The sequence below is a fragment of the Somniosus microcephalus genome, chromosome 8 (assembly GCF_052327205.1).
Source record: "Somniosus microcephalus isolate GS21.2 chromosome 8, FLI_Smic_1.0, whole genome shotgun sequence".
NCBI lineage: Eukaryota > Metazoa > Chordata > Chondrichthyes > Squaliformes > Somniosidae > Somniosus > Somniosus microcephalus.
Window position 1 is genome coordinate 234,133,742 of NC_140994.1, and position 27,626 is coordinate 234,161,367.

At 42.3% G+C, this 27,626-nt stretch overlaps 1 protein-coding gene across 4 annotated transcripts in view; it reads right to left on the reverse strand.

Annotated features, from left to right (window-relative positions):
- Positions 1-27,626, reverse strand: part of hmgxb3 (HMG box domain containing 3) — a 61,642-nt gene that overhangs the window by 15,426 nt on the left and 18,590 nt on the right. For all 4 annotated transcript variants that reach the window (XM_085995785.1, XM_085995786.1, XM_085995787.1 and 1 more), the window contains 12 exons: positions 26,552-27,187; positions 24,115-24,189; positions 22,779-22,925; positions 22,171-22,230; positions 19,923-20,299; positions 17,838-17,968; positions 16,794-16,895; positions 15,860-15,981; positions 11,039-11,143; positions 9,904-10,056; positions 7,558-7,856; positions 2,813-2,940 (listed from right to left, as the gene is read on the reverse strand). In XM_085995785.1, the coding sequence (XP_085851911.1) occupies positions 2,813-2,940; positions 7,558-7,856; positions 9,904-10,056; positions 11,039-11,143; positions 15,860-15,981; positions 16,794-16,895; positions 17,838-17,968; positions 19,923-20,299; positions 22,171-22,230; positions 22,779-22,925; positions 24,115-24,189; positions 26,552-27,187 (2,335 nt within the window). The remainder of the gene's footprint in view (positions 1-2,812; positions 2,941-7,557; positions 7,857-9,903; positions 10,057-11,038; positions 11,144-15,859; positions 15,982-16,793; positions 16,896-17,837; positions 17,969-19,922; positions 20,300-22,170; positions 22,231-22,778; positions 22,926-24,114; positions 24,190-26,551; positions 27,188-27,626) is intronic.

Genomic DNA, 27,626 nt, shown 5'->3' on the forward strand with positions numbered 1-27,626 from the left:
AAAATACTGCGGATGCTGGAAATCTGAAATAACAACGGATGCTGCCTGGCCTGCTGAGTGTTTCCAGCATTTTCTGATGTTATTTGTAATTACTGGGTCACAACTTTACATAGGGAGTTTCCATTATGTTGAATAAGAGTTTATGATGGAAAAAGTGGGCAGGAAGTGTGTGCGGACTGAAGTTTTTAGTACATTAAATTGTCAGGGACGTGAACACTGCTGAAAACACGGTTTCTTATGGAGGTGCTGCAGCACTACAACTGTCAGGAGGATGGAATTAAAGCATGACAAATTTACATAACTTGCATTTATATAGCCCCTTAACATAGTAAGGTGCTAACAAACAGTTTAATTATAAATGTGGACATAGAAATTTGTAATTAAATATAAAAATAAGCAGAGAATGTTTGACTTTAAAGTGGAGAGGGTATTATTCCTTCTCACCCTGGTTTAATTACTCCCCCATCCTCTTTCACCCAAAGAATATACTTGCTCTCGATTCCTTGTGTGCAATGCTACTGGAGGCTGACTAGTCAGTTTACATACTGCACAAACCAACTCAGTGGCAGGATTCAGGAATCGGCTGGAGACGGTGAACATAATAGATCAGAGCAGCCCTCTGTACTTTGAGCAAGAGAGCCAGCCCGAGGCCATCTCAGAAAAACGCAAATAAAAGCAAAGGGAGACTTGGAGAGTTGGTGACTGAAGCAGAGATCATGTCAACATTTAAGAACGGATGGATGGATGAAGGAAAGGAAGATAAATGGATATGGAAACAAGGCAGGCATGTGGATTAAGTGTAATGTGTGGAGGATGAATACCAACACGGGCTGGTTGGGCTGAATGACCTTTTTCTGTGTTGTAATTTCTATGCAATCTAATCTATGTATTAAGGGGAGAGAAAATGAAAGCAAGGAAAAAGCAGCAGGCAGAAAGAGAGAAGATATTGAGGGTAGAAATGGAATCAAAAGAGAGACTAAGATGAGGTATAGTGACAGCTTGGTTCAGCAGTAGCACTCAACGGCGAGTCCGCAGGTTGTGGGTTTAAGCCCTGCTCCAGGACTTGAGCGCATAATCTAGGCGGCACTTTAGTGCAGTACTGAGGGAGTTCAGCACTGTCAGACGAGACGTTAAACCAAAGCTAAAATTGTATAAAACACTAGGTTAGGCCACAGCTGGAGTACTGCATAAAATTGTGGTCACATTACAGAAAAGGCATGACTGCACTAGAGAGAGTACAGAGGAGATTTAGGAAATTTACGAGCATACTGCCAGGTCTGGAGAAATTTAGCTACGAGAAAAGATTGGACAGGCTGGGGTCGTTTTCTTTGCAACAGAGGTGGCTTGAGGGGGAGATTTAATTACGGTGTATAAAGTTATGAGGGGCCTTGATAGAGTGGATAGGAAGGACCTATTTCCTTAAACAGAGAGGTCAATAACCAGGGGGCATAGATTTAAAGTAACCGGTAGAAGGATTAGAGGGGAGTTGAGGAGAACTGTTTTCACCCAGAGGGTGGTGGGGGTCTGGAACTCACTGCCTGAAAGGGTGGTAGAGGCAGAAACCCTCGTTGCATTTAAAAAGTACTTAGATACGCACTTGAAGTGCCGTAACCTACAAGTCTTCGGACCAGGAGCTGGAAAGTGGGATTCTAGATTGTAGAACAATTACAAATAATTGTAATTTTAATTCTGGACACTGCACTCGATCAATTGTAGAATCACTCACATGAGGCAGTTCTGCTTACAAATAGCAAGTTCTTGAATTGAGCAAACTATCGACATAGGCTGTGCACCCTTGTTGCTTAGCACTTAATGAATCCTGCTTTAATGTATAGGCTCCATGCTGTTCTGTTTGTTAAATTTACAGTTGAGGTGATTTTTTTTCCTGTTTTTGTTTTAAAGTGATGTAATTCACTGTACCTTAATCATGCAGGCCTTACAGTTGGGAGTTAATCCTGACATGGATCTTGAATCCAGCACACACAGTAATTACCAGTGGCAATCACAAACAGTTTTTATTTTATATTTACTTCTGCAACACACAATATGATGGTCATGAAATAAAATGATCTCTTTCTGTGTGTACAGGAGAAGTTTATTACTTTGTACCCTCCATGCACTTGCTGTTTAGTTTGATTATGCACACCATAGTTGTGAACTTGTTTCAGTCCATTAATGCCTGCAAAGTTTCACACTGGAGTCATTTATTGTTCTGTCTCATATGGGTTGTATGAAGTTAAGAGAATTGCAGAAAAGATAAAAAGAAATCTTTCCATTAATTCCTGAGAGTAACTCCACTTTCCCGCTTGATCCACATATCCCTCGATTCCCCTAGAGTCAAAAATCTATCTATCTCAGCCTTGAATATACTCAATGATTCAGCATTCACAGCCCTTTGGGGTAGAGAATTCCAAAGATTCACAACCCTCGGAGTGAAGAAATTCCTTTTCATCTCGGTCTTTAAATGTCCGACCCCTTATCCTGAGAACACACACTCCACTCACGGAGAGGGACTGAATGACCTGCGGATGGGCACGGTAGTGTGTGGTTATAGAACTGCACTAGCAACCCAAAGATCAGGAGTTCAAATCCCAAGGCAAGAGAAATCAAGAGTCACACTTGCACATGGACTGGAGGTGTTCAGCAATTGCTCACCCATGAGTTTGGGCTCCCCAATGTAAAGCAGTAAATATAGTATACTAGACTGGAGGAAGTACACAGATTGCTGGCTCAAAGAGAAGGATTGTTTGGAGCCCTGGACAATGGTGCGGGAGCAGGTAAACAGGCGCAGCAAAAAAGGTACATCTCTTACCTGAGCTGATGTCAGTGAAGTTATGAAGTGCGAGACAGTGGGGATTCAAGCAGATTTTCGTCTGAACTATAACCACCTGGAACTGGCTTTCTGTCAACAGCCAGCATTCCTCAGGACCAGCTACTGAACTAGAAATAAAAATCATGCTTCATCAGCAATTTGGTGCTCCATTTCGTCAGCATTTACAAGGTTAAGCAATAAAATTCAGTCTTGCAGCACAGGAATGATCGATAAGCCATCAGGATCGAGTATATTTTTGCGGGAGTGGACTGTTGGGAATTCTCCATTTCTTTTCCCCAGTCTTCCCTACCCCTCAAACCGCATACTACTGTTTAGACACAGCAAGGCTGCACGGAACAGGCCTCGATATAAACTAAACATTTCATTTCAGTGGCATAGTATCACATTTCTTAACTAGTTGCTAAATCTAGGCAACTATCCCATTAACTTAGTCCCTCTCCATTGGGAGGATCTGGCCATTGCTTATTGCTACGACAACAAAATGGCTGAGGTTGTGGTGGAGAATCACAGACAAAGCTGCCTTGGCACTCTTAAAAGCACAGTTGACACTCTAATGCACTGTACCAGCAAAATGTAATGATTTAAACTCAGGTGCCACAGAGCTAGCTTAAATTTTAAGTTTGACAGTTTGCCACCCCAAAAATTTGTGCCAATTTATGTTGAAAAATTGTGCTCTAACTTGTAACCCTCGCTACTCCAGCTCAGATCTCAGCTGCTCAGAAATATGCATGGGCTCCACATCAATAGCCATTTCCCCCTCCCCACGTCCATGCTACTGGGGCAGTGACTGTAGTGTAAAGAGGACAGGAGCCTTCTCTTTGTTTCCCACCACTATCATCAAGGGAAAATTTTCAAACGGCAAGCCACATTCTTCCTCATCTACTCCAGCCACTTGCTCATTCAGAGAGTGGAAACCAAGGAAACCTGAAGAATGTATTTTTAATTAAAAAGCAAGGGTGGGGAGAGGGAGAGAAATTAATGGACATTTTATGGGAGGTGGCAGGGGAGCATCGCTTTAAGTGTTTGGTACTTGTCACGCACATTTGCTTTCTTGAGGAGTTCCAAATCAACTTCCTGCATTCTTCTTGAATCATATTAGTGTACAAGTAGTTAAATGAAAAATGCAGTACAAACTAGCAGCTGCATTTCCAAAGAGTGCCAAGGACTGCATCCAAAAATACTCAGCAAAAGTAATACTCTCTCACTGGACAGAGTTCAACCAAAGTGCATATACTTATACGATATGGTAGACATCCAGATAGATCACATAGCTGAAACTGAAGTAGAGAAATGAACCTTAATAGCCTCACACTGTTTCGTGTTACACTGAATAAAAAGCATACTGCCATCTACTGGTATAGACTTGAAATATCATGGAACAATATGGAATAATCTCTAAATGTCATACTTTTCTGGCAGCTTTTTATGTTAAAGTGGTTAAAATATAGTGTAATTTCTACAGTTTATAAAATAAATGTAAAAAGCGAGTATTTTACAAGTGTTATTTTTGATTCGAGCAGATTATATCAACAGTGTTGATAATATATACATATGGGCAGTACAGTCTTTAGAACACAGTAAGACAGCTCTGAGCAAACAATGCTACTTCAGAGAAGGGTTCACACAGCGAATACCCTATATAAAAATGTAACCATCAGCAGTATCATGGTTTAAGTTCATTTGCTTATATTCCTGCTCTTTGCCCATGTTGTTTAAAGCAGTGAATATTCACATCACTGGTTGGAGAGAACTCATCCTGACACTGAGGGCCTCAAATCATTTAATTACACAATCACTGAACTGCTTGTAGGTTATGGTGCATCTCTACCTAAGGATCCTTCGGTGGCTGGTAGTGGGGCCCACCTATCCACATCGCCATCCAGGCTGGTCTAGTCACAGACCTTGTTGCTTTCAATGGAATCATTCTTGCATGCATGGGGACACTCCCCATCAGTGAGTATCCGGGCATGGGGGGTGGGAAAGAGAGAGGGGCGCGGTAGAGAAAGACCGGAACTGGCAGGCTCTTCTGCTGCTAAGAAAATTAACATTCTTTTTGGTGCATCATATATATATTATATTTATATAAAAAAACTTTGAATAAAAATACTTCCGAGACTTCCTGCCCCAGAACTTGAGATGTGCTTTACCTCACGAAATCAAAAATATAACCAAATCTGAATTTTTTATTTACTCGGGAGTTCTTCCTTTTCTCATTACTCTTCCTGTGTCTAGCCAAGAGGCTATCCTGGTTGATTTGATCACAGGCTTCGATCAATGTCACTCCCTTCCTTATGTGCAAGCGCCTGGCCTCCCCATGTTGGGAAAACAGGCTACATTTGTGCATTTACAAACTGCTCCCCATTACAAATTTACTAATAACAATCCTTGTAGATTGCAAAGCAACAGATAGGTGCATAACTTTGAAAGCGAATGAGCACTCACTGTTGGGCACTCTTTGGTTGAGATGCCTCTCCATATCGAATAGCAGAGCCTAGACTTGGCCAAGATAAGTGATACTTGAGCGAGGTACCCAAGGGAAACCGCAACTGCACAACCGCAAGGAGAAGGGAAGACATTTTTTGTTCGATGAAAGCAACAGAAAAAATCCCGAGCACACATGCACTGGCAAGCGACAAAAAAAATCATCTTGCAGGACAGGCTGACCTTTCACTGAGAGAAGTGCAAGGCCAGAAAGCAGCTTCTGCTTCGTCCCAGATACAAAATTGGATTTCTTTATTTGTATATGAAAAGTGCATTTTTTTTAAAAAAAGTTCTCCTCAAACAATTGGGGAGGCTCTTTGTTTATAATTACTGGACTGCCTAGTTTTCCTGAATTTGGCAAGATCACAGATGGGACTTGACGTCTTGGTCCTGTACAGTTCAGTAATTTGTTAATGTTTATTAACAGTCCACTTGTGTATACATGCATAGTGCAGGTTCACTGGCTAAAACCTTAAAAGGACCACGAGTGTTCCAAGTACATGCTGTTCTAACAGGATCATGCGCTATATTTTGATCACCATTGTCCTCAAATGGTAAGAGCTAAATTTGTTCGTCATAAGCTATACACAAGCTGGTTTTATTGTTTTGCGCTCTTTAGATTTTCTGAGCAACTCGCTGGTGCAACATGCAGCACTGTGCTGTGGACTGGTAGGACGTGGGTTTGTGCCTGAAACACACTCTGCATTGAGCTCTCAAAACTAGGTCTATCTGCAGGAGCAACTGAGCATACGAAAAGGTGTTTAGACAGTAAAATAAATACATCCCTCCTCCAATCCAGTAGTCAGTCACAAAAAAAGCATTAAAGGAAACCTATCTGCTACCCATAAGCAAAGGAAGGTTTTAAGACAAGAGGAGAATTTAGTTATGAATTATTTTTTATTTTTATTTTTATTTTTTTAAAATAGGTCCTATATGGGCGATAGACCCCGACTAGCACTTTTCAATGAGGCGGGCGCCTCAACCACCTGCTGATTGATACCGCTCCACAGCTGTTTTGAGTGGCAAAAAGTTTTAACTCCCGTTCTACCTGATTTCTGCCAATGTTCGATTTTCGACGTTCAATGAAGTAAGCGGAACTCTGTCTCCTCACAGCTCATTTTTTAATATATATACATTTTAAAACTACAATTTCAGTTTACATTTTCATTTAGCATTGTAAATATTATCTCCCCGGTATTGCTCAAGGTGACTCAAGAGACAACAACCACCTGTATTTATATAGCGCCTTTAACTTAGTAAAACATCCCAAGATGCTTCACAGGAGTGTTATACAACAAAATTCAACTCCGAGCCACATAAGGAGAAATTAGGGCAGATGACCAAAAGCTTGGTCAGAGAGGTAGGTTTTAAGGAGTGTCTTAATAGAGGAAAGAGGCGCAGAGTTTTAGGGAGGGAATTCCAGAGCTTAGGGTCTTGGTAGTTGAAGGCACAGCCACCAACGGTTGTGCGTTTAAAATCAGGGATGTTCACAAGGCCAGAATTAGAGGAGCGCAGATATCTCGGGGAGTTGTGGGGCTGAAGGAGATTAGAGAGACAGAAAGAGGCAAGGCCATGGAGGGATTTGAAAACAAGGATGAGAATTTTAAAAATCGAGGTGTTGCTTAACCAGGAGCCAATGTAGGTCAGCAAGCACTGGGGTGATGGGTGAATGAGACGTGGTGCGAGTTAGGACATGGGCAGCCGAGTTTTGGATGATCTCAAGTTTACGTAGGGTAGAATGTGGGAGGCCGGCCAGGAGTGCGCCGGAATAGTCAAGTCAAGTCATGGATGAGGGTTTCAGCAGCAGATGAGCTGAGGCGGGGCGGACACTAAAAAGTGACCTATAAGTATGGTGGCTAAAGTATGACATGGAGTGACACTTTCATGAAGTGCATGCTGTACGCATGACTTTCAATGTATTGTAGATATATGCCAGGCAGCAGATGACATACTAAAGGTATGCAGGTTTTTCCCCCCCAAATATATCGCAATCTAGCATGCAGCTTTTAAAAAACATAAAATCAAAAGTATTTTTACAAAATTTCACAAGCCTGACCTTTGATCCCTGTGGGGAAGCAGCTGATCTCTGCTCAGCACCATCCAATTTCCCGCAGCAGTATGGCAAGATAATTAGCAGGTACGAATCTTTGTCTTACAATTGCAAGGCATGTCAGTTGTGCGCTCTGTTTAACGATACTCAGCACTAATAAATAACAAAATTGAAGTAGTAAAAAGGTCCTTACTTGTGTCCACCCTTGAACAACTGGCTGTCACACAGGCCACAGATGGTGGCCGCAGATTCAAAGTAATTCGGCCACGAATTTTGTTCGAGTGTTATGGTCTCGTTTATTGTCGACAAGATCAACCGTGAGCTGTTGAGTTCCTGAATTAGACTAAAAATTTCATGTAGTTCAGCCTCGTTCTCGGGGATCTGAACTGTCCTCCTGAGCAGCAGTAATGTAGTCTGGCGCTGTAAGTCCTTTGAGGCCTGAGTTAGCCCTTCCTCTGGATTCAGCAGACCCAAGGAAAGTGTACTGTTTATCTGAAATTAAAATTTAAAACTCTATTTAAAAAAATATATATAAACCAAACAAAGAGCAGCCAGAAGCTGTGCACAACACCTTGAATATCTTTCAATTTTAATTTTTGGCCCTGCCTTCATTTCTATTTGCACATCATCCCATAAATCATTGCCATTTCGAAGAATTGATACTTTCCAATTAACTGCGACTACACACTCTTCCGCCTGGCCCCATAAAGGGAAAAAAAAATCAGTAACTTTTTTGGCCTCTTCTGGGGCTGAACCCCTTCTCTCCTGGGTTGGCTTGGCAGGAAAGCAACAGGGGCTTCCTGCTTCAAGCAGAGATAAAATTGCAGTTGGGTCCCAATTATGTCATTGGGACCCAACATGTAAAGGACCCCACTGGCTTTAGACGGGTGAACTTGCTGCTTGCTCAGGAGAGCAGGTTAAGATTGCGGACTGTGGGATCCTGGTGGTTTTCCAGCAGGTAAGTAACCTGGGCCATTTTAAGTGACCACCCGCTTGGTTTTTGCCAGGTGGGGAGGATTAAAATCACCCTCAAAGTTTCAGAAACAGGTACTACACCATAATAATCAGTGCTGCAGTTCCTTAAAGGTCCCAAGTTTTATTTCATGTTTTTAAAGCGATAAACTTGAGCTGCATATACGTGCTGTAAAAGTAAACAATAATTATTAAACCAGTCACTGTGACCGCATAATGAATAAGAGTATTTAAAATACACATTTAGAAAGCTTTGAAATATTGACTTCTACTTGCCAAAAGACATCATTGCAAGTTTAAAACCTACGACTGCCGTAGGAAAATTTTGTCCACGCTCAATTGGGCCCCATAAAAGGCCTCATAATAGAAGAGCTGACAGAACTTGCACTCCTCAAAAATCACATTCCCTATCAAAATCAATCTTGAAGCAGCACAACAGTAATTACAAAGAAGTTTGCCGTCACAATTGGTGACAAACCATATGTGCTAGTTAAAAGCAGAGGGCAAAAATGGAGTGAACTAGGCCGCTCCACTCTCTGTCCTCAGCCTCTTACACTGTTCCAATGAAGCTCAACATAAGCTCGAGGAACAGCACCGTATCTTTCTATTAGGCACTTTACAGCCTTCAGGACTCAGCATTGAGTTCAACAATTTCAGACCATTACCTCTGCCCCTATTTTTTCAGGTGGCAGCGGTTGATGATTCTGCCACCCCCATGGCAACATTTAACCATTCCCGCCTTCCACCCTATCACTGACCCTCCCTTTTGTTCTATGCTTCCCTCCCCCTGCACTTGCTTAAAATCGACAAAGGGTCACAGGCCTAAAACGTTAACTCTGTTTCTCTCTCCATGGATGCTACCTGACCTGCTGAGTGTTTCCAGGATTTTCTGTTGTTATTTTAGAAGAGAGCATTTGATGGGTTCAGTTTAGGACAATGAGCTGGTCACTGTAGAAAACTGTTTGGTTGGTAAAAGTGTATAAATAAAACAACTGAATGTTCCTTCACCCCATACAACACTGATCTCTTCAAAAATCACACCCAGCAAGAAGTTATACATTCCATCAAATGCCTTTTTATAGTTGTACGTCTTTGTGCAAATTAAAATAATGGCATACTTCACATTATGCATAGAAACAATTTACAGTGGAACACAAATTAGGGATGACGGCTAGGAACAATACCATCTCAAAGATTTTGCACACTGTAAAATCAGATACACGAGTTGTGTAAGTACTGTAGTAGTAGTTGATCTCAACCATAGTCACAGCAGGTGCAAAGCAGAAGACAAGTATTTCGGCACAGAAAGGGGCAGGAAAACACAAATGGATCAGAACACAAATGGATCAGGTGGTCAGTCACCCACAGTACTCTCAATGGTCAAGATAGGCTTGGGCTTAAATTGCTTAAACCTACCCCCACAATTGGAAAATGTCGTATGGCATGAAGAAACCTCAATATAGTGAAACGAGTAAAAGCCGCATCTTCTATAAATACATGTCTTAGTATGCATTCTATAAGAGAACCTTTGTTACTGTACACTATATACTTTAGAAACCGTACTCACAACAGGTTTGGATGGCTTTATATCCTGTTTGTCTCTTGTGAAGTCATAGCCACACTTTGGACAAATTCCTGGTTTGTACCGGTTCATGTAGACATATGTACATTTGGGATTTTTACATCGTCCTTTACCTCTGCAAGTTGCCAAACCCAGGTCCTTAAAAACACAATATGGTGTACAATGAGCAGCAGATTATTGGCACAGCATACACCAACTACAAATTTAAAAACAGAAGGCTTCATAAGGAGCCATGGAATACAATCAGAATTACCCCGAGGGAAGATAATCCAAAAACTCACGAGTCATAAAGTGGCAAGTGTGTTATAAGATTATCCATGTGAAAGGGAGCACAGTTCCACTGGAACCCTAGGTACTCTGCCGTGTATAGTAGGATGCAGGTCCATACTTGGTTTCTTCCACATGGTGTGCTACTGCTTCCAGCTGTGCCATCAAATGGAGTTGCTGAGTAGACAAGCACTTTCCCCACAGGAGAGGAACAAAAGACACCTTTTGGTGTACTCCCCTCTTTCCTGACTTCCCTCTTACTATTGCCATACTGAAAAAAATTCTTCCGGCAGAGACGGGGAAGTTTAACCCCCAAAAACGGGTGGGTTGGGGTCGGGCAAGATGTTAACATTTTAAAAATCTCAAACCCGACCCCAACCCACCCACTTCCCAGTTTAACAGAGGCGGGACAGGGGACGGGAAACAAACCCGCGCCTCGGAGGCGGGTTGGCAATTTAAATATTTTAATGATGAAGCTGGTAGTCTTAACCCTGGCTGGCCAGGTTTCCCAGGGCCCTGGAAAACCCCCGCAGCTCAAGCGATGCGAGGACAGTTTCGGGGCCTTTACAGCACTCCTTGGGGGCCAAGAGGAGCAGGAGTGCTACCCCCTAGCCCCCCAAGCTTACCTCCTAGCCACTGGGATCGGGCAAAGACCCCCCTTCCCGGTCGGGGATTGTGTAAAATAACAAATGATGACCGAACCGAAGTTTGGAGCATGACCAACACCCTCAATATATGAGGAACAGTGAAGGTAGTTAAAAGAGGAGAAAATACAAACAAAACTGCTAGAGTATCTTTATAGAATGTTTAAAACAAAATTTGAATCCTCTTTTATTGCCCACATGATACTTACAAAGGCGCTCGTTTTGTTGGTTTTCGGAAGAGTCAGGCACACAGTTCTGACAGAAACTGCACTGGCTTGAGGTGACCCATTCTCTGTGGCAACTTTTAATTCTGTCTATAAGTAAAAAAAACAACTATCCTTTATAACAGCATAGTTACAAAAAAGGTGGCGTTCTGCTCTTGCAGAAGAATGCTGAACCCATATAAATTGAAATAGAATCTGGTCTTACATTTAAAATCAGTTGTTCGCATTGTTCATTATTTCTCAGGCAACCTGTCAGTATTGGTGCTATAGCAATGGAACACTCCAATTATTTTTGTGGGATGCAAGGGAAACAGTTAAAGCTCCACAGGACTGCACCACTTGTCCAATGACCAGAACTTAGGAACAGAAGTAGACAATTGAGCCCCTTTGAGCCTGTCCCACCATTCTATCAGAGCATGACTGATCTCCATTTTCCTCAATTTCATTTATCTGCCTTTGCTCCATATCCAGTTCAGAAATGGGGATGTTCGCTGATGACGGCAGAGTGTTTAGTGCCATTCGCAACTCCTCAGATAATGAAGCAGTCCATGCCCGCATACAACAAGGCATGGACGACATTCAGGCTTGGGCTGAGAAGTGGCAGGTAATATTCACGCCACACTAGTGCCAGGCAATGACCATCTCCAACAAGCGAGAGTCTAAACACCGCCCCTCAACATTCAATGGCATTATCATCACCGAATCCCCCACCATCGACATCCTGGGGGGGTCACCATTGACCAGAAACTTAACTGGACCAGCCACATAAATACTGTAGCAACAAGATCGGGTCAGAGACTGGGTATTCTGCAGCGAATGTCTCACCTCCTGACTCCGCAAAGCCTTTCTACCATCTACAAGGCACAAGGAGTGTGATGGAATACTCTCCACTTACCTGGATGAGTGCAGCTCCAACAACACTCAAGAAGCTTGACACCATCCAGGACAAAGCAGCCCGCTTGATTGGCACCCTATCCACCACCTTAAACATTCACTCCCGCCACACCGTGTCTGCAGTGTGTACCATCTACAAGATGCACTGCAGCAACTCGCCAAGGCTTCTTCGGCAGCACCTCCCAAACGCGCTACCTCTACCACCTAGAAGGACAAGGGCAACAGGTGCATGGGAACACCACCACCTCCAAGTTCCCCTCCAAGTCACACGCCATCCTGACTTGGAAGTATATCGCCGTTCCTTCATCGTTGCTGGGTCAAAATCCTGGAACTCCCTCCCTAACAGCACTGTGGGAGTACCTTCACCACACAGACTGTAGCGGTTCAAGGTGGTGGCTCACCGCCACCTTCTCAAGGGCAACTAGGGATGGGCAATAAATGCTGGCCTTGCCAGCGATGCCCACATCCCATGAATGAATAAAAAAAAAAATCCCTTGATACCCTTGAGGAAAGGATTAGTCAGATTATTCTAATGTCTACTATGTTATGTGATTATTAATTTATCTTTATATTGTAGTGATGTTAACCGTTATCCTTTGTTTGTTAAGCAGAGAAGTTTAAGTCAATTTAAAGTACCACTGGGCTATTGAGCCAGAGCTGACCCTGCAGCAATTGTTAGTTTCAGGATGCTTAATTAAAGACTGCCATTGAATCATTTGATAACAGCGTGGAAGAACAGTTAGTTCTGCAAAGGAAAACATCTGGATGTATATCATCCTTTTAAATGAGTTCTCTGTAAAAGCAGGACATTGAGTACCATTCTGTACCAGTCAAAGACAGACTTATAACTAAAGTTTCACGTGGTTAAATAGCAATTATACATTAACAGCGAAACTGTCGATAAGATAGCAAAGTAAGGGAGTTATACCAAATTTTTGGAAAAAAAATTTAAGTAAGGAAAACTAAAGTTACTGACAAGGGAGAAGTTAATTAAATTATCCTTATATGGAGTTAACAATTATATAATGCAGAATTGTGTGGATTGTCATGTGGCGGGAGTAAGAGAAATGTATAAAATTGGCTGTTCGTAATAAGTTTGGATTCGCAATGGCCTAAGATACTGAGCTTAGAACCGTAACACGTTGGGTCCCTCAACTAAACTAGCATGGTTCAGTTGTAAACATTGTCTTTTAAGTGTATCTTTAAGCACTATTACATGTACTATATGCTTAATAAATCTGTGATACCTTACATTCAATGTTAAGAACCTTATTGATTTGAGGAGTAAATTATAAATAAAACCCCTCCTCTAACACAGTTACTGAACAAAAACCGATCAATCTTAAATCTGAAACATTTCAGCTGACCCCCAGCATCCACAGCCTGTTGGGAGAAAAGCGTTCCAGATTCCCACTACCCTTTGTGTGGAAAAGTGCTTTCTAATTTCACTCGTAAATGGCCTGGCTCTAATTTTAAGATTATGCTCACCATTCTTGACCAGAAAAGTGTTTCTCTGTATCTACCCTATTGATTCCCTTTATAATTTTAAGGCCTTCGATCAGATTATCCCTCAACCGTATATACTCAAGAACATAGGGTACAGAAAAGCTCATGGCCTAGACGCCTCAATGAAGCCAGAGTGCAGGCATGAACAGCAATCTACCAGTATAACCAAAGGACGGAGAAGGGTTCAAACTCGATAATGCAGTCAGCAGTGAACTGGTATGCAGGAGTAAGCGAGGGTCGAAAAAGTGTAGGGAGATCAAAAATGGCTTTAAGTAAGTGTAGTATTAAGCAAAAATTGTTAGCTTGGACATTATTTTTAGTAGTGTTAGTTTCTAATTTGAGTGTATACAGGTAGACTATCCTTTATCCGAAAACCTCGGGACCAGCCGAGTTTCGGATAAAGGAGAATTTCGGATTTCGGAAGGTGGGTCGGCGGGGGGTCGTGCGCACGACTTACGCTGACGCTCAGCGTAAGTCAGTCGGGGTCGGCGGGGGTCGGGGCCGGCGGGGTCCGCGGGGGGGTGGGGGGGTCGGCGGTTGTCGGGGCTGGCGGGGTCGGCGGTTGTCGGGGCCGGCGGGGGGGTCGGCGGGGGGGGGGGGGGTCGGCGGTTGTCGGGGCCGGCGGTTGTCGGGGCCGGCGGTTGTCGGGGCCGGCGGGGTCGGCGGTTGTCGGGGCTGGCGGGGTCGGCGGTTGTCGGGGCCGGCGGGGTCCGCGGGGGGGTCGTGCGCACGACTTACCCTTTAACCGAACTTCAGAAACCGGAACCCTCTAAAAACCGAAGGTTTTTTCGTTCGTACGCACGACTTACGCTGAACGAAAAAACCTTCGGTTTTTAGAGGGTTTCGGTTTTCGGAAGTCCGGATAAAGGGTAGTCTACCTGTAGTTGCGATATTGGCCCAGAAATTCGGGTCTCCACGGGTGAGTACGCACGGGGTAGTCACCCGTAGGCCGAATGGAAGTGCCGGTTTTCTGCATGCACTGCGCATGCGCGGGAAACCGGCACTTCCGATCCTCTGAACGAAGGGGTTCAGAGGTCGAACGTGCGCGCAGGAGAGGCTGCGTGTGCGCTTTGAACTTAGGTGTTTTTTTTTTTTTTTTGGCAGGTTTTCCCAGGATCGTAAGCCTGCAGGATTTCGAAATGTAAAAAGCAGGCCTAAGGCCCAAGGCCTGCTTTTTACAAGGCAAGTGGTCAATTAATTAAAATTAAAACTTTTTTTCCACAGGTTTATTTTTAAATACTTTAAAGCAAGGTAAGTTTATTTTTAGCCCCGTTAGAATATAAAATTATTTTTTCAAAAATTTAAATTATTGTTTAAAATAGTTATTTAATGTAATTTATAGTTTATTTAAAAAGCATGATTGTTTTTTAAATTTATTTGAAGGTTTACATTTTGGGACCCGCAGTATTTATAAGTCTTGACAGGTCTTCCTGTCAGACTTATGAATGGGCTTTTCCCTCCTCCGATCGGCTGCCCATGGCTCACGTGATCCCAGGGGACGCATCGCACTAACTGCGCCCCTGGGACACGCAAGCACAGCGCGCTGGCAGCTGGACTGGGCCCCAGATCGGAATTCCACAGGGCCCTACAGCTCAACTGCCGGCGCGCAAGTTAAGTGCAGGTCGGAGGCTTACACCCGCGGGAAGCCCCCGACCCGAATTTCTGGGCCAATATCCCCAATTTTAGCTCGAGTGGTGTTCGGGGTGGTAAGGGTCAAAGACAGGAAGGAAACCCCCACGGAGAGTTTGGCGCGAGAGCTGCGCCATTTTAACTCAGGGGCCTTATTTGAATAGTACAGTATGGTCTCCTGTCCGAAGCCAGTGGGAATTATGTCACAGCTGGGGGTGGGAGCGGGAAATTGGGCCCTAGGACGATGGCATCGGTGACCCAAGAGAACGGTCTCCGGCTTAAGGTTAGTGCTGGAAAAAGTCCAGGCCCGAAGAGGCCCAAGGGTACCTGCCGGGGTCCAGAAGAGCACCTCTGCTCCTCCTGGGCGACAAGGAAGCCTCATAAATTTGAAAAGAAAGCTTACCACAGCCTCTTCTGGCCACTCTGCTGCCTTACACTTGATGTTGCTGGCAAGTTTGGCGACTTGTGGGCATTTCCGATTTCTGCAGTTAAAATCGTGTTGTGGTGCCGATGGTGACTCTTGCATCTAAATAGGCCCTGCCTCCCAAACAAGTTTCCTGATCAGTAAAAATGGTGTTCACCGGAAATGCATCAGGAACGCAGTGCAACCGTGCCCCCTCCCCACCCCCAATTTCAGCTGGGTTGAATTAAAATCGGGGCTAATGTAGGTGTACTTAATTAAAATGAGTCAATTTCCTTCAACTGGCATGTTTACCCAAGTCACTTTAATATCACAAAGATTAAAATCACTCAGTTTGCTAAATGCGGAATACTTGCCTGCTCTTCTCCATCTGCATAGTTCGGATGTAAAACGGAATGCCCCAGTTGTTTTAAGGTGCTGGGTTTCAGACCTGATGGGGGAGGGGAGCTCATCAAGCTCTTTGCAGAGGAACTTCTAGCTAAAAAGGAAGGACAATTTTTAGCATGCTCCCATCAGACACAGTAAGATTTTTTTTGTAATGTTATCTTTTGATGGTTTCCCAACCATACAACCATTCCTGATGACAGGACAGGTAGACAACAAGCTCCTATATAACTGGCATGTAGGAGGTGCTCGACAGTTGGCTTAAATTTATTTTTTTCCATCCTAATCCTGTGGCATATGTTAATATTCCATGGCACAATGTGATGGTGCTTTTAACTTTCACCACTTTGCTAACCAACAATGTAATAATCTTCAAAAGATTCAGTATCTTGGAAAAGATTCAAGATTCTCCCAAATTGTTAACTGATATTATTTTTGTCTTGCTGTTCAAGTATTTACATTCTAGTTACAAATGTTATAGTAAATTCCAGCATTAAACAGATACAGATTTCCATCCTTTCCATTGCAGACACCAATTAATGAAGAAAATAATGTCACTGAAATATTTATATATAGCAACACATGAGTTTGGAGACTGCAAAACAATGAATGGGTTCCAGTAACATGAGCAGTATCCGGAGTTTGAACTGCAGTCTCAAACTTATTAGGCAGCAATTTGATCTAGATAACACATTAATGATTTTAAAAAATATAAAAAAGTCTATGCAATGAAAAAACAGTACAGGCAATGTAATGTAAAAAAAATAAAGCAGATAGTAACATACAACCTTGAGGTACGTGGCATTGTGGAATAGATACCTGGTACTGAGATTTTTTATGGCAGCAGGCTACTGGAAAATAAAATGCTAAATATTTCACATCAACTGTCTAAATATTTCTATATACCTGTGGCTCCGTTGCTTGCTGAAGACACAGAGGATTCTATTGCATCTGCTTGATTGACAGGCATTGTGACCACTCGAATATAGGTGACCCCAGGCTGTGCAGCTATAAAAAGCACAATAGATTAGAATATCATAGGCTAGGCCTCTTCTGGAGTATTGTGACCCATTCTGGGCAGCATACTTTAGGAAGGATGTCAAGACCTTGCAGAGGATGTAGAGGAGGTTTACCAGAACAATACCAGGGATTTCAGTTATGTGGAGAAACTAGAGAAGCTGGGATTATTCCCCTTGGAGCAGATAATGTTATTGAGAGATTGAATAGAGGTGGTTTGATAAGAGTAAATAAGGAGAAAGTTGCCACTGGCAGGAGCGTCAGTAACCAGAGGACACAGATTTAAGATAATTGACAAAAGAACTTGGGGAGATGAGGTTTTTGTTTTTTTACGCAGCGAGTTATGATGATCTGGAATGCGCTGCCTGAAAGGGTGGTAGAAGCACATTCAATAGTAACTTTAAAAAGGGAATTGAATATATATACACTTGACAAGGAAACATTTGCAGGGCTATAGGGAAAAGAGCAGAGGAGTGGGACTAATTAGATAGCTCTTCCAAAGAGCCAGCACAGGCATGATGGCTCGAATGCCTTCCTTCTGTGCTTTAGATTCTATGATTCAGTATAATTTCCTATACAACCATGACTTCCTAAATTGTAAATTCTCACTGGTGAATCTTCTAGGTGGTTTACTCTCTTCTTTCCCTCCCTCCGTAATTTGTGGAGCAGGATACAAAGATAGTTATGATAAAATGATGTTTGACCCCTGCACACAACGTAACATTCATCAGAGACAGTTTGGTTATGTTACCACTAAAACGCATTGTTTTGGATGCCGATTTAAAATCGGACTTGTAAAAGCTCATGGAGCACCAGTAAGACTCAATGCTAGTACAAGTCTCACTTTATTATCTCAATAGTTAAGTAATAAGTGAGTACAATTTAAAAAGTGTTATATGGCTAACATCTTTGTATCACCACACTGATACTCACCTGCATTAGATGGAGCTGCTGGCAGGATAACTCGTGGTGGTCGTGATCGAGCAGCACCAGTCAATAAGACGGATTTTGCTCGTCCTCTGGCTTTATTTCTTCGTCGTACTTGTAAACCTTGTCTAGAAATACTGCAGGGGTGGGGGGGGAAAGAGAGAGAGAGAGAGAGAGAGCGCGAGGGAGAGAAAAAAAAACATATGCTTGGTAAAATTCATTTCCTTTGGAACACAACATGCTGCTCACCAGACATTAGGACCAACTGACTAACAGGTTTAATTACTTCTGTGAGCTATTCTTAGTGCATCGATTAACACATTTGCATGAATTCCTGTGTGTTATTGTTTTGCAGTTATTAAACGGTCTTTGAAAAGGGTTGACAACTATTTAAAAATAACGCTGAAAGGAATTTACACCAATGCATTAATTTCACAGCAGCACTGCACATGAAGGGGGGGGGTGATGATAATCCTTGGAATTTTCTCCCCATGAATGAGGATCTTAGGAAGAATTTAATTGGTAGAGGGGGGTTGAAGAAATCTCCAATAGGTGCAGTGGTGTGTCTGTGATACACTGACATGGAATGGATGGTAGAATCTGCAGGTCTGTACGAGGGGGGCGGAGGGGGAAGAGAAGACTTGCTCTGTTCACTACACGTAGTGACTGAGGTGAGTTCTGAGCCTCTTGTGCTATCAGAGTTAAAGTTTCAGGTACTTCAGTGTGTGTTTGGGTATTATTTTCTCACTGCAACATTTATTTTTTGTAATAACACAACTTTGGAAGATAATTAGCAGTAATATTTATTCATTTTCATAGAATCATGGAATAGTACAGCGCAGGACATTCGGCCCATCAAGACTGTGCCGGCTCTTTCGAAGAGCAATCCAGTTAGTCCCACTCCCCCGCTTTTTTCTCCAAGAATAATCCAATTCCCTTTTGAAAGCTACTATTGAATCGGTTTCCACCACCGTATCAGGCAGTGCATTCCAAACCCAAACCACTCATTGCACAAAAATGTTTTATTCCAAGTAATCACAAAACACTATTTCCCCCATTCTAGACGAGAAATGTAAAACTCTTGGAGAATAAGAGATTGAGGAACAATCTCCGTTTAGAATGGTCTTGAAAACTGGCTCTGATGAACTGACTCCCACCAAAAGCACTTATTGCTATATTGACTCATTCCTTTAAAAAGGGGCTGCATAAATGCCTGGTTCGAAATGGTCATTCAAAGTTGAGGATAAAAATATGATGATCAAGCATTTTATGGCTGGTTTCTATGTTGTTGGACCATGAAAATATTCTCAATCCTAATCTTTGCCCAGGTACTCCTGTTGGCAAATATGCCAGTGTTTATCAAGTCAACAGAGGCGTGTGCGCTGCTGTGGTGCTTTCCCCACTGTTGAATACCTTGCCAACCAGTTATTGTCTAGGTTCACACGTGAAGAGTGGATTCATATGTGAAGGGCAGCCACTCAAGTGAATTACCAGAGGGCTGATTGTGGATTCATACTCCAGCTTGAGTTTGACCTTACCAGCAGTGAGGAGGAAGAGAGAGTTTAAAGTGACCATTAACTACTTTCCTTTCCAAATCTGTTATTACATCATCTAGTTACATTTTCAAAAATGCAAATCCTCAAATCAGTGGAAAACAAAGCAAAAAATGTATACAATTCAGTCAAATGTTAACATTTATATATGTACAAATCAGGGACCATGGTTTATGCAAGCATAAGCTGCTTGTGTCAGTACTGACATTATTCATTGGTTATAATGAAGTCCATTCTGCAAATGTCAAGTTATAAAGCGACACTATTCAATGCTTTTGGTCGGAAACCGTCAATGCACATGCTATGTTATTTGCTTTGTTTCTTTTGCCGGAAGTCTTCTGTGAGCTGGTGATAGTGGAGCTTCCTTTAGCAACAGAAACAAGGCTAACATTTCAACTGGCTTTATTTGTTATCTTTGGCAAATTATTACACTCTCTCAAAATTATTAAGCCTAGAACTTATTCAGATATCATTTTCCACCATTGTCGGTTACAACCAAGTTCAGAAATGTATTAAATGTATTTGGCAAAAAACTGACCTTGATCCCGGTCTTGTAATCTTAACTCCATGGGAGCTACTGAATGTGCTGTTACTTGTTTCTGATGTTTGGTGGTTCAGAACCTCCGGCTCCTTTACGACACCTTCAGACTGTGCTTCCACTGTATGCTCACCGGCCAATGCTGTGCTGCAAAGCTGTATTGGAAGGGCCTGTTCCTCAGTCTTTACAGTGGGCACTGCTGCAGCTAGCTCGTTGGACTCAACGTGTACAGTTTGCTGCCAATTAGTCTGCATCGGTTGCTGCTCCTCCTCCCTTTGATCTTCTGAAGCTACACTTAGAAGCTGCGTTACCGCCTGTGAACTTTCCAAACTGGACTGGGTTGTGTCCTTTGTGCCTACAGACACATCTGCTGTTTCCTGTCCATTTACAGAGGAAATAAGCTAGGAGAGCTTGCCAAGCAAAATCTATTCAGTACTATACATATATGTTTGCTTCTTCTAGAAAAGCAAAATACTGGGAAATTTTGCAATAATAGACAGTATAGAAATAAAGAATTCTGTTCAATTTATTTAGAATAGAATATGCGGTAAGCCAAAATAGGAGTCCAGTCTGTAATATGAGCTTTCGGTAAATCATTCTACCTAGGAACAGGAGCAGGCCATTTAGCCCCTCAAGTCTATTCCGACATTCAATGAGATCATGGCTGATCTGTGACCTAACTCCATATACCCGCCTTTGCCCCATATCCCTTAATACCTTTGGCCAACAAAAATCTATCAATCTCAGATTTTAAATTAATAACTGACATAGCATCAATTGCCATTTGCGGAAAAGAGTTCCAAACTTCTACCACCTTTTGCGTGTAGAAGTGTTTCCTAATTTCACTCCTGAAAGGCCTGGCTCTATTTTTAGACTCTGCCCCCTGGTCCTAGACTCCCCAACCAGCAAAAATTGTTTCTCTATATCTACCCTTAAGTTCTCCATAATATCCTGAAAACTTCGATCAAATCATCCCTTAACCTTCTAAATTCCAGGGAATACAACCCTAGTTTGTGTAATCGCTCCTCGTAATTTAACCCTTGGAGTCCCGGTCTCATTCTGGTAAACCTACGCTGCACTCCCTCCAAGGTCAATATATCCTTCCTAAGGTGTGGTGCCCAGGACTGCTCACAGTACTCCAGGTGTGGTCTAACCAGGGCTTTGTATAGCTGCAGCATAACTTCTACCCTCTTGTGTTCTAGTGCTCTAGATATAAAGGCCAGCATTCCATTAGCCTTTCTGATTATTTTCTGTACCTGTCCATTACATTTTAATGATCTACCTACATGAACCCTCAAGTCTCTCTGGACCTCCACTGTTTCTAGCTTTTCACCATTTAGAAAGTACTCTGCTCTATCCTTTTTAGGGCCAAAGTGGATAACCTCACATTTTCTTGCAATGAAATCTATTTGCCAGTTTTGCCCATTCACTTAATCTATTAATATTTTTGTAATTTTATGCTTCCATCTACACTGCTTACAATGCCGCCTATCTTTGTGTCATCGGCAAACTTGGATTTGTAGCTTTCTATCCCATCATCTAAGTTGTTAATAACCTGGGTAGTTATGATCACCTAAAAATACTAACAAATTACAGAATGAAAAAAAAATGCACTAGCCATACATGCTGTTACAACTCTAAGAAACAGTCCAGTCATTTTAACCATATTTATTAGCTTTAACCTAGTAGAGCATATTCCATTTAACTGCATTGGACACCGAGACCACAGAACTTCTTGGAACGCAAAGCTAATTGGCGTGCTTTATGCAAAACCAGAGAAATCTAATTTTCAGGCAGCCCCTCTTCGTCACTGAAATACTGAAAAACTAATGGATATTAAAACTAGTCATGATTCTTTGCAACTATTTAAATTTAAGGGGAGAGTTCTGAGAGCATGACTTCCCTTTTTAATGGGGGGCTCAACATTAGAAGGGGTCTCCATTTGGAGGCTTGGTGAAGTATTTCTTAGTTCAATTCCCAAATCCTTTAAAGGAAGGAAAATTCTTCAACCCAGTACTTTTATTTAGTTCAATCTTATAACCCCACCCATTGCCACGAGTGATCTATATAGAAAAACACTTTCACTAATGTGTGTGTGTGGATTTTGAAAACTGAACGGTTTCAGTTGCTAGTTACAAATTCCTGAATTTGAAAGAACCACATGTCATGCAAACAATTTTGGTAGGAAACAAAAACATTTGAGAAACAGGACGCTAAGTATGCCAGAGATCCTGGCGTTACAACGTACCTTGTTTTGCTTCTCTTGATTACATTCCACGTGTACGTTTAATACCTGCAATTCCTTGCCCTGTTACAAACAAATCAAAACTCAGTTGGTCCACATACAAAAAAAAAAGGATTTCTCAAAAAATGCAATTTACTTAAACTATGGATAGGTTTCATCTCAAAGCTCCTTTTAGAAGGGTGGTATGACAGGAGTATAAATGCTCTAAGGGGTGTTTTTCCCCCACTGGTGAGCTCTCAAGCTCAACTAACAACCACATAGAGGAACCACAAGGGAGCGTGGCTCTTCCTCAAAGGAAAGTTGTTCAAGCAAACTGTGTAACCGCCCAAAGTGAATGCTCTGAACTAGAGAGAAATTCCTGATGGATCAACAAAATACAAGTGAAACATGTGGCAAACCAGTTAGAAAACCACCTCATAGTCCAAACAATAAATTAATCTAACTTCAACCTATACACAGAAATTTCTGGTTTACAAAAGGATCGCCTGAGGCCCAGCTTCAAGGATGGCCATTTTAACTGAAGTCAAGTTTTTCATTCTCCCAGGTGTTCCTGATGGCTGTGTGCTGGGAGCAAAACTAGATTTAACCAGTCAAATAGGTTATCAATTTACCTTTGGAATCCATTTCCCTCCCAGCCACTTCCCACAATTTGGACACTGTGGGGGCTTGTGCCTTGTGACATAGGTAAAGAAACAGCTTGAATTTGGACAACTGCCACGGCCTCTTCGTGTATAGGTTGTCTTCTGGGCAAAGATGGACTGCACAAAACAAAAGGATTTCAAACACAGTTATTAGTTTGGCAACATTTACAGCAACCCACTATGGACAAGATGAAAGAAATATTTCAAAATTCAGAAAAAATGGGTTAACATAACTGTGCTGGATGACTGGATGCCTCAGTCCTGCTGTCTCAAAGTTGTTTTTTAAAGAAAGTTTTTACTTAGGATCGGCACATTAATATATATTTACTTAAATATGTATTTTTCTGCCTAGTTTACTGAACCAATGTTAAACACATCGTGACAATACTGATTTTGGTAACAATTACAGGGAAATGTAAAAGTAAACTTGGATTGTTATTATTTACTTTTTCCCAGGAATAGCAAATGATTGAGATTTCCCAGAATAGCTGTGCCCAGCAGGTTAAAACTTGGATTTGTTTCAATGTAATTGTTTTTTTTTGGTTCTGGTATAGGTTTAGACAGAGGACTTTAAATGTTAGGTTTACATTACTGTACGTACTTCATGTTAGAATTTAAATTAATACATTAATACTGAAGGTACTAGGAGCAGATGAAAGTGAAATTCAGCATGGAGACATTGGTTAGAATGTGGCATTTGCTGCCACAGGAAGTGGTTGGGACAAATAGCTTAGATACTTTCAAAAGGAAACTGGACGAGTACATGAGAGAAAAGGGAATAGAAAGATATGCTGAAAGGCGGAGATGAGGTAGATGGAATGGGAGGAGACTCGTGTGGAGTGTCAACACCAGCACAGATTAGTCGGGCCGAATGGCCTGTTTCTGTGCTGTATACTCTATGTAAGTTACCAAGGGAACTTAGCTCATTATAGCATTTTCTAGTTATATTTGCATTTTGTATTTATATGTTCCCTATGAATATACAACAAATTAATAGCCCAGTCTGACAGTAATATCAATTAAGTGAGTGTGATAGTGTGTCACAAGGTGATGTTTAATCCAGTAAAGACATGACTGCAAATAGAGTCATTGCTAAGCTTCCAGGTCATGCGATCTGCAAGGGCAGATTATTCAAGTATTACAGCTTCCTACTAATAAAGGGACAAGATACACTTACAGGGAGACTGCCGCCAAGAGAGAAATTGTACTTTGAAACGTGCAATAGGATGACCTGCCAAGGCTTGTTCCATACTTATATTCAAATATAGTCTAACCAAGCTGTAATATTATTCAAGTTCCGTCCCACCTTTTTTGCTGGAGCTGCTGGCGATGGTAACATTAAGAACTGGGTGGTTGATGCTGTAACATTTTTTCCCAAGTCCTAATGGAGAAAACCCATTCAGGCCATCAATTTCATTGTAACAGCATAGAAATAAGGATCATTAACATTAGATTTTTACTAATCTGCATCATAAATTCATGCTTTTTGTGTTTGCAAATCAATTTTTTTTTTAAATTTCTCCTGAATTTGCCTCAAAAACCTTTAAATTCCCCATCATTTCCCTATCTAAAATCTGGTCCAGCAATGCAAGTACATCACATCAGTGATGTCGTCAACATATGCTGTACAGATATCACAAAATGCAACACATGCACGTCTCTCGGCTCAATTTACTGCAATAATAAACTGAGGCTCAATTTTCTGCACAGATAAATATATGTTCTAGTACGGCAGGTAGAAGAAAATTTTGAAATTTTAAAAATAATTTTTGGTTCAGGTTCAAAGGTTGGCCAATGTCCTGGACAGGACCTTTACTGGTGACAGAAATTCTGAATGCTGAATCATCAGTAAACATTAATGTTATTAGGACCAGAGACCTGGAATGAGGTCAGGTAATTCCACCTATAGTTTCCAATCTCAGCCCTCAGCCATGAATGTAGTAGGGAGTTAGACTAAAGGTAAGGTGATTACCATTACAAACAAACAAAGTTGCATTTATATCGCGTCTTTCATGACCTCAGGACATCCCAAAGCGCTTTACAGCCAATGAAGTACATTTGAAGTCTAGTCACCGTTGTAATGTAGGGAAATGTGGCAGCCAATTTGTGCACAGCAAGGTCCCACAAACACCAATGTGATAATGACCAGATGATTTTTTTTTTTTTTTTTTGGGAGGGTGTTGAGGGATAAATATCAACCAGGACACCAGTGAGAACACCCCTGCTCTTCTTCGAATAGTGCCATGGGATTGTTACGTCCATCTGAGGAGGCAGCTGGGGCCTCGGTTTAACGTCTCATCCAAAAAAAAGGCACCTCAGACAGTGTAGCATTCTCTCAGTACTGTACTGTAGTGTCAGCTGAGATTATATGCTCAAAGCTCTGGATTAGGAAATGAAATGGAAGAGGGGTCACCCTACAGCTTTGTTGCACAACTGGAAACATAGCAACATGGGCAGAGCTCTGGGCACAAATCAACCTGGCCAATAAACTCGGGATGTGCTTGGTGAGGGACAATTGCAATGTCGTATTTTAAATGTTCTTTCAAATTTCATAAAAACCTTTATCTGAAGGGCTCCACAAAAGAACCCAGACAGCAGCTATTGCAAATTAAAAGTAAAGCAGATATACTCCCCTCAGGGACAGGGAGAGCCACCGCAGTGTGTTCGCTGGCCAGCATAGCTTTCACACAGTTCACCTGGATACATAGCAATGGGGGAAGACAGTAACAAAAATAGCCTATTGAGCACATATACTGCTCTGACTAGGCAAAAGCGTGCCATGCAGTTACAACATTAAAGAACCCATACAATTAACAATCTGTTTACAGTGGTGATGGTTGAGGGAGAACTTCCCTGCTCTTCTTAAAATAGCGCCATGGAATCTTTTACATCCACACAAGAGCAAATGGGGTCTCGGTTTAATGTCTCATCTGACAGTGTAGCACCCCCTCAGTTGTGCACGAGAGTGCCAGCCTAGATTATGTGCTCAAGTCTCTGGTATGGGGCTTGCACTCAAACTTCTGATTCAGAGGTAAAGTGCTAACACTGAGCCATGGCCAACCCCTGGAACTATAAATGGACAAGGAGCAGACGGGGGAGGGGGTGCAGAGAAGCATGTGTAAAAACTGATCCATTTTCTTTTTTAATATAGACAGGCTGACTTTGGGACAAAGACAAAGGGCAGCACGGTGGCATAGTGGTTAGCACTGTTGCCTCACAGCGCCAGGGACCCGGGTTCGAATCCGGCCTCGGGTGACTGTCTGTGTGGAGTTTGCACATTCTCCCCGTGTTTGCGTGGGTTTCCTCCGGGTGCTCCGGTTTCCTCCCACAGTCCAAAGATGTGCGGGTTAGGTTGATTGGCTATGATAAATTGACCCTTAGTGTTAGGGGGATTAAATACGTGGGGTTACGGGGATAGGGTGGGATATGTGTTGGTGTAGGGGTTACGGGGATCGGGTGGGATATGTGTCGGTGCAGGCTCGATGGGCCGAAATGGCCTCTATCTGCACTGTGGGGTTTCTGTGATTCTGTGATAAGGAAAGGACACTTGAATAATAAACTTTTAGCCTTAGGAAAGATCTCAAAATTAGTTATAATTTTATACCTTAGGTGGATTGTGAAAGAAATGAATTGTGCTTGGTCCTTAATACCTATGGCTCACCTTCAACCCAAAAACATGTTAGTAACCTCAATGTACTATTTTGAGATGCGAGGGGTGAGGAAGCACATTCACAGTCTCCTACCTGATTGCTATTAATACGAATAGTCTGTCCTACAGCTTTGTGAGAAGTGAGACTTCCAGTTGGCTTGCTCTGATTTGATAATACTGCTATCACAGGACTAGCCTCCACTGTGTGCTGGTTGGTGCAGCTGGCTACACTGTCTGAAACATCGCCGCTTGTGCTTATCAACGTCCCTTCGATGACAACACAAGGGGAGTCGTAGGGATGAGTTAATTCCAAAGAAGTCTCATTGGTGCCAAGTTCTCCTACCACTTTATCATCTCCAGAATTGGAAAATTGAGACAGCAGCTCTGATGTAACAATCTCCTGCATTGTTTCGGTGTGAATGAAAGCAGTGGCTTCATCTGTAATTCCATCAATAGCAATGCTCTCCTCGGTATTGTCAATGTGACCAGAGTCCGTAAGTGTGCTGCTAACTGTAAAGAGGCTTTGTATAGTGTCGTGGGTAAGAGTCTGCCAGGTGGGATTGCTTTCACCTCCTCTCTGTGTGGGAGACTGAGCCAGCTGCTGGCCATTTCCATCTCCAGGTAAATTAGAAGTGGGAATTATAATATAACTGGAACGAGGAAGAATTTTGCGGAATCCTGGAATATCGGCAGGAGGGACACCAGTCGATGCACTGATTAGCTTATCATTCTGTAGAGAGGAAAAAGAACCACAATGTGAGCACAACTCATTTACACAGCAGTTTGGTTAAAACCAAAAACCAATATAGAAAGAGGCAAAGTTTCCATTTTTGCTGGAAATTATGGATTGTACTAACGTCAATAGCATGTTTGAGAGTGCAATAGATAAATATGAGCGCAAATGCTTGTCAGGCAAGCATCAGATTGAGGGGCCCAGGTGAGAGCAAAGGCTAAATAACGTATTACAGGAAACTTTCTGGTATCCGGCACGGACGGGACCGAACTGGTGCCGGTCTATCAACAATGCCGGAGAATCGAGCGCTATAGTTAAAAGATACGGAGCTCAGCGCTCCGTCTAAAGCAACAAACCCTACAGCTTCAAAACAATCAGCACAGCTTGCAAGCGTCTCTGTAGCTTAGCAACAGCTTCAGTTAGACGCTTGCACAGC